This window comes from Phaethon aethereus, assembly GCF_964289735.1.
Source record: "Phaethon aethereus genome assembly, chromosome: 25".
In the NCBI taxonomy this organism is placed as follows: Eukaryota; Metazoa; Chordata; class Aves; order Phaethontiformes; family Phaethontidae; genus Phaethon; species Phaethon aethereus.
In genome coordinates this window covers 6,582,481-6,588,876 of record NC_138601.1, presented here as the reverse complement: position 1 = coordinate 6,588,876, position 6,396 = coordinate 6,582,481, and the positions used below count along the sequence as shown (strand labels likewise).

At 58.2% G+C, this 6,396-nt stretch overlaps 1 protein-coding gene across 1 annotated transcript; it reads right to left on the bottom strand.

The window, feature by feature from the left end:
- Window positions 1-286: 286 nt before the first annotated feature.
- Window positions 287-1,447, bottom strand: EIF1 (eukaryotic translation initiation factor 1; the record flags this gene model as incomplete). Its single annotated transcript, XM_082010751.1, has 4 exons — window positions 287-495; window positions 821-922; window positions 1,019-1,182; window positions 1,417-1,447. 4 exons carry the CDS (start codon window positions 1,445-1,447, stop codon window positions 451-453), a joined length of 342 nt encoding a protein of 113 aa, XP_081866877.1. The 3' UTR covers window positions 287-450.
- Between the last annotated feature and the right edge of the window lie 4,949 nt (window positions 1,448-6,396).

Here is a 6,396-nt window from a genome sequence, read left to right as displayed (position 1 = left end):
CCAGCACTGCCTAGAGGGAAGGCACTATCTCCCCGTGCCATGTCACAGCTCACGCTCGGGGCCTCGCTCCGTTCAGGACCGCGGCAGGCACCACCAGAATTACCGTCCATCGGAATGGAAGAGCAGCTGGACCGAGGAGCGATCCGGACAGTCTCTGGACTGACAGGCTGAGTCCCTTGGCTTAGCTTGGAACATCTGGTTACTTTTAGCTTCAGGCTGGACCATGCCAGATGCCCGATTTACCTCTGTTAAATGAGGGACAGCAAGACGAGATAGCATGGGCTCTTGTCAGTTTATTACATCACTGAATTACACTAGTCCAGACTGAACAGTGGACCCAAAATCATTACATTACACAAACCGGCTGGTTTTAAACTTATGACAAGGGACAGATGGGAATTTCATGGTAAGGAAATCTTCTTGCATAAAGCTTCAGTGACCCACAGGCACTTAAAACCCATGGACTTTCAGCTGGTCGTCTTTAGCCAGTCCAATCTGCAAGAAAGAAAATGCACCTTACAGCACATCAAGGCAGACAGTCCTCTGCGCGCATCCAGACGCCGTCTATGCTGCGGATGCTGTAGAACCGTCAAATTCCTGCTCCCCCCTAAAGTATGGAATGAAGATTAGACTGCAAGTGCAAAACCCTGCTGGATGGTATTCGCCTGAAGCAAGAATTTCAAGAACAGAAAAAAGACCTTCCTCTATCAGCCTGCTCTTTTAACACTAAGAAAATTACCACCTGCATGGTTATTAAAATAGAGACTCATTTTTAGCCTAAAATTTAGCCAGCACGCACAGCAGACCAAAACCATCCTACCTCTACGAGGAACTGGCATATGTTCTTGCGCTGGTCACCTTGCAACTGAATCACTTCTCCATATTCCGGGTGTTCAATTACAGTACCATTGCAGGCAAACTTCTACAAAGGAGAGAAAGGCCTCCTCAGCACAACGCACATCGCCAACGCCGCAGTGCCGGCGCGGCGGGCTCCCCCGCGCCCCGCCGCAGCACCCACCTTTTTGAAGGCCTTCACCAGTTTCTTTTTATCGTAATCATCCGCGATGCCCTGGACAGTGGTGAGGGTCTTCCTGCCGTTCCGCTGCTGGATCCTTATATGGATGTAGTCCTCAGTGCCGGCAGGGAGCAGGTCATCACCCTTACTTGCATCAGCAAAGGGGTCTGCGGAGAGCGCCCGTCAGACCCCGGCCCGCCACCGCCCCGCCCCGCCGCGCTCCCCATTGGCCAGCCCGCCCGCCCGTCAGAGACGGGACCCGCCCCCCGCCCCACCCCGGCGGCTGACGCAACCGGCCCCGGGAATAGCAACTGCGCCACGGGGCGGGGCCGCCCCAGGGCGGGGCCGCCAGGCCGCTCCCCCGGCCCGGCCCGGTCCCGCCGCCGCACAAAGGGCCTCACCAAAGGGTTGGAGGTTCTGGATAGCGGACATACGATACGCTTCCCTTCCCTCGGCGGAGGCGGCGGCGGCGGAGACGGCGGGGCGGCGGCGGTGCGAGCGGCTCTCGGCGGAGGATGCTCTCGCGGCGGCGGCTCGAGACGCTGTCAGGGGGGCGGGACTGGCGCCGCCCGCTTATATACCGCCTCCGTGTGACGCCAGCACGCACGGGAAGCGAGGGCGGTGATTGGCCGCCGCGCGGGGGCGTCACGCCGCACGGGTGAGCGTGGCCGCGCCCCGGCTAGCGCGAGAGTCGTCGGGCGCATGCGCGGCCGAGGCCCGGGCGGGGGGGGGCCGACGTCGCGCGGGGCGGCGCGTGCGCAGTGCGGCGGGCGCCTGGCGGGGCCTGGGTCCGCGCCGTGCCCGGGCCGCGGGGGCCCCCGAGGGCCGCGCCCGCCCCGGTCCCGCCGCCCTCTCCCCGGTCCCGCCGCCCCCGGCCCCGCGATTCCTTCCCGCCGCCCTCTGCCCCCTTGGCAGCTCGCTGGGCGCAGTTCTGCGGCGGGCTGGCCGGGCTGCGGGGCTGGGGCAGCAGCGTCCCGGCGTGGGGCCCGGTCCCCGGGGTGTGTGACACAAGCCCGGGTGCAGGGCGGGATCGGGGCCTCGGGGCTGGGACACCGTCCCGAGGTGGGACGGGAGCCCCTGTGCAGAGCAGTGCCCGGGCTCCCTCCCTGCTGGGCCTGCTGCGTCCCCGCGCCTTGTCCTGCGGCAGTGGTGACCGGCTGCAGCACCTTCCGGCCGGACGCAGGAGCGGGAGCCAGCAGCAGCGAGATGCAGTTTGGTCGGCCATGTCCCCCAGTCCTCGCGTCTCTATGGCGCGACAGCCAAAAACTGCTGGAAGGCTGAATGGCGTCAGAGGTGTCACCGAGGCCCATGGGGCTCCTGTGGGTGCACGAGACGTTTGCTCGCCAGCCCGCGTCCTGAGGAGAGGGCCTGGGTGTCTGCCAGTCAGGCACTTTACCTCCCGATGATCAAAACGCACAGCAGTCCCTTGCACTGCCGGCCTGGGGGTGGCACTGCCTCATCCCGTTCCCAGTCACCTTGTGTGGGCCCTTGCTATTGGGGTTTGGCCTCGCTGGGCTCAGCGCAGGCCAGTTTATCCACCCTGTGCTCCATAGCTGCACCGCTACGGAGCTTTGTGCATGACTTCTCTACAAGCTCCAGCCTGAGAAGACTTGGGCTCAGACTGGAGAGCTTGCCTGTGGATGTACGTTTGTCACTCAGCTGTCACCATAATGACAGCCACACTTGAAGCAAGTAGAGCGCCATATGCAGATAGGAATCAGGCTTCTGTACTCGTTTTCCAAGGCTGCTTGGCAGGGAGATGCTCCAAGGACAACAGGGTGCTGCAGAACACAATGTTCTTGAGCAGGGGCCTGGGGGCTGTTTGATGCCAAAGGGAAATGTTCAAGATACCACCCAAATCTGCCAGAAAAGGAAGCTTTTTAAACATAAGTCCCCTTGCACTTACTGCGTTTCAACTCAGTCAGTCAGACCTTGGCACACTTAAGTCCTCCTTGCAGGGTGAGCTCACTCCCTCTTTGCTGTCTGTCCTGCATGGCTGGCACAGCATGGCTGGCATGGGCTCATCGCCTCTCCGGTTCCCGTCTGTGCTGCATAGCTGAGGGATCATGATGGCCTGGCTCAGTTGGGAACATCCCAGTAACCCTGGTCATGGTGCCTGGAAAAGGAGCAGTCTTTGGCCTTTTGTAATGTGCTGAGACAAAGGTGTTTTCAGGAGTCAGCTCAGCAGAGCAACAAGCTCAAATGTGACCTGGAGCAGGGGTCCCTTGGGGACCATGTCAGCTGCTGGCTTAGGGCCTGTGCTGCCCAAGAGCTCCAGGACTGCTGCATGAAGCTGCCAGTCGTTGCCTCAGAGCCCCGGTCGCTGGTCAGTGGGAACTGGCGATCTCAGGTCTGGTCCTTTCCTCGAAGCCCTGTGGATGGAGATGCGACCGAGTGTACTTCAAAAGCCGATGTGTTTAATCCTGCTTCCAAGTCCTAATTTGGGGGCCAGGACCCTGGGTCTCAGGGTTCAGTATGAACTGCTAAAGAAAGACAATTTATTGCTTTCCTGGTGCCTGTTGTGTATCTAAAAACCCCTTGCAAAGTGACAAGTGTCTCCCAGCACTGGCTCAGCACAATGCAGAGCGCGGGCTGCTGGCAGATGAACATCCAGCACAAAGATGTATTACATGTTCTAAAAATACACTGAAACCCCAGATATGAAGAACACTAAATCTCCTACACAATTAATGGGGTCAACAGCCATGCAGATCCAGACGGAGTGTAAACTCTCCTCTGGGAGAGGGTTAGAGCTGCATACAGAGCGGGAATATTGCCCCCAGGGAGGCATGGGTCTATTGCGTTGCGTCTGTTTGGCTGTGGATCGTTTACCCTGGATCTTATGAGCTCCTTTTAGATCTCCTGCGGCCTCAGCTCTCACTGTGTAGGTGTTCCTGCCCTGCTTTGGGAAGCCATCTCTGAAATGCTGTGTATTTTTGACAGGTTATTGGCATCTGGGTGTGCTGCCATCTGTGGGTCCTGGCAGCCATTACATGGTTTGGATGTTGCATCATACTGGGGGGCTTTATTTAAGATAAAGGCAAGTTGTTTATCTTGCACTAGGTAGAAGGAATAATTTGTGTTGCTGTATTTCAGTGTCTCCCTGTTGTTTCTGAAGCATCTGTCACTTTTGAATGTCCGTATGTGAAAGATCAGTTGGAGAACTGGCTTAAATTTTCATTAAAATGTGAATTTGCTCCACAACCATCATGAACAAGCAGATGGCTCTTCTCTCTCCTCATTTTCTGTTCAGATTTTCCTTCTGTCCCAGAAAAGGAACCGTCTCTAGTAGTGCATGGTGTTGTACCCAGACAGCAGAGGAGCATTTAGACATGTACACCGCATCTTTCTGCTGGCGTTTCAAAGTCCTTACTACAGCAAAGGGACTGTTTATCGTATTCAATGCCAAACACTCGAACAGAGTCATTGGTACCTCCTGTCTTATGTCTGTTGGTGTGCTGACTGGTCTCACAGCTGAGCCAGGACGCCCAGGATGCCCCAAAGAGTCAATTTATCAGCGTCGCTGCAGATTCACAGTGTCCGTACGATACGTCAGGGTTTGCATCCTCGCCACTGGACCTCCAGAGCCTTTGGTAAAATATCGAGAGAGGCGAGTGTGTGTCAGGCACCAGAGCTAAGCCCACGGCTGGTGATGGGCTGAACGCTACCAGGGAAATGTTAACATCAATTTTTCGTCCTTCAGAGCAGGATTCAGAGCAGGCGCCTGCAGTCTCGGGTGGCTTCAGCTGGGCACCGGCTGAGGCCCCTTCACCCTCCTCACCTCTCTCCATCTTTGGGTGCTTGGTCCCGACTCCTGCCTCCCTGCTCGCCTGAGGAGGTGCCTCCTCCCGGGGAGACGTTGGTCCCGGGCTCCCCACGAGATGGCAATGCTGATCTCCTTTGCAAGAGCAGCTCAGCAGGTAGCACCGACTGCCTGGCAAATAACCCTCCCTCTCTATCCCCTCCAGGCTGAACACTGGCTTTCCTGTGAGGAAAATCACAGTGCGTGGGGCCATCGCAATGTCTGGTGAGTGCCAGGTTTGTTTTAGGGTCATCGGGAGGAGCAGAGAGGGCCCAGAGTAGTCGGTGTCCTGTGACTCCTGTGTTACCGTCCCCTCAGTCACAGCCAAGGCTCTGCAGTCATGCTTTGGGCTTCTGGAAACCATCTTGTCCTTCAGCAGTGAGTGGTACACACGGACCGCAGAGGGCCCCTGAGATGAGGAAACGTGCTGGTGGCGAGGGCAGGGGCTGCCCAGCATCTGTGCTCTTGCTGGACCCGAGGAGTTCAGGGGGAAACGCGCACGTGCAGCTGTGTGTGTGCAGCACGACAGGCCCTGAGACCCTGGGGCGATGCGGCTCAACCCTGTGCGCAAGGGTGCTGCAACAGTGGTTCCAGGTGCTTTCGGGTGCTCTTAGGTGGGCAACCAGCCCTGGGTTACTGCAGGTCTCTCCCTTTTGAGTCCTGCAAGGCCATTTCACCCTGTGCTCTGAGGTGGGGTCATGCCCCTCTGATACACCTGGGAAGTGTAGAAGAAAGGAAGGAATCATCCCGGCATTTGGCTTTACGGCTTCTCCCGCAGCTCAGAAATGCCCTCTGGGCTGGGACATTCCTAGAAACCAGATTTTCTTCTCTAACATCCTTCCTGCAGCCTCTGTGACGGCACAGACTTGGATTCAGGATGAGCTGGATTTTTGATGTACGGTATTTGATCCCATTAATCAGCGAAGGCAGCACTGACAGATGTTAGCCCTGGTGATTAACCAGCTCCTGGAAAGAGCTGAGGCATGGCCGGGGTGAGCCCAGCTGTCACGGGGCCAGAGGCAGCGCAGGGAATCCCAGACCGTTTGCTTAAGTACCACATCCCCTTTCCTTACACAGCTATTCCTGGCAATTCACGTCCCAAAGTTTGCAAACCCTGGAAGTGTTTACGTAATGAGCAAGCGAGCCGATCTCTGCCTGGGGCCGTGGCCTGCGGGATGCTCTCTGCGATACCAGTCTGTCTGTCGGATGCGCCTGGGACGGAGGCGCCGGACACGCTGTAACAGACATTCCCGGGGGGGTTTCAAGTGCATCCTCCCCAACACCGCAGCGTGTCCCGGCGCAGCCCTCTCCCCTGCGATGCCCTGCGAGGGCCGTCTGCGGGCACGTCCCGATTCCTGTCTAACCCAGTGACCCCGGTGCCCAGCCTGGCTCCTGCTGTACTACAATCACTGCTTCCGAAGGGTGTTACTCACCCTCCCTCCCTCCCGCTGCTGCGCTCGCCCTTCCCCTGGCAGGGACCTTCCTCCCGGCTGCTCAGCCTTCGCCTTTCCCAGCGCCGGCTGTGAAACCTCTGCTCTCCGCGAGGTGCCAGGAGAGGTCTAAGCACCGGGGCCCAGCC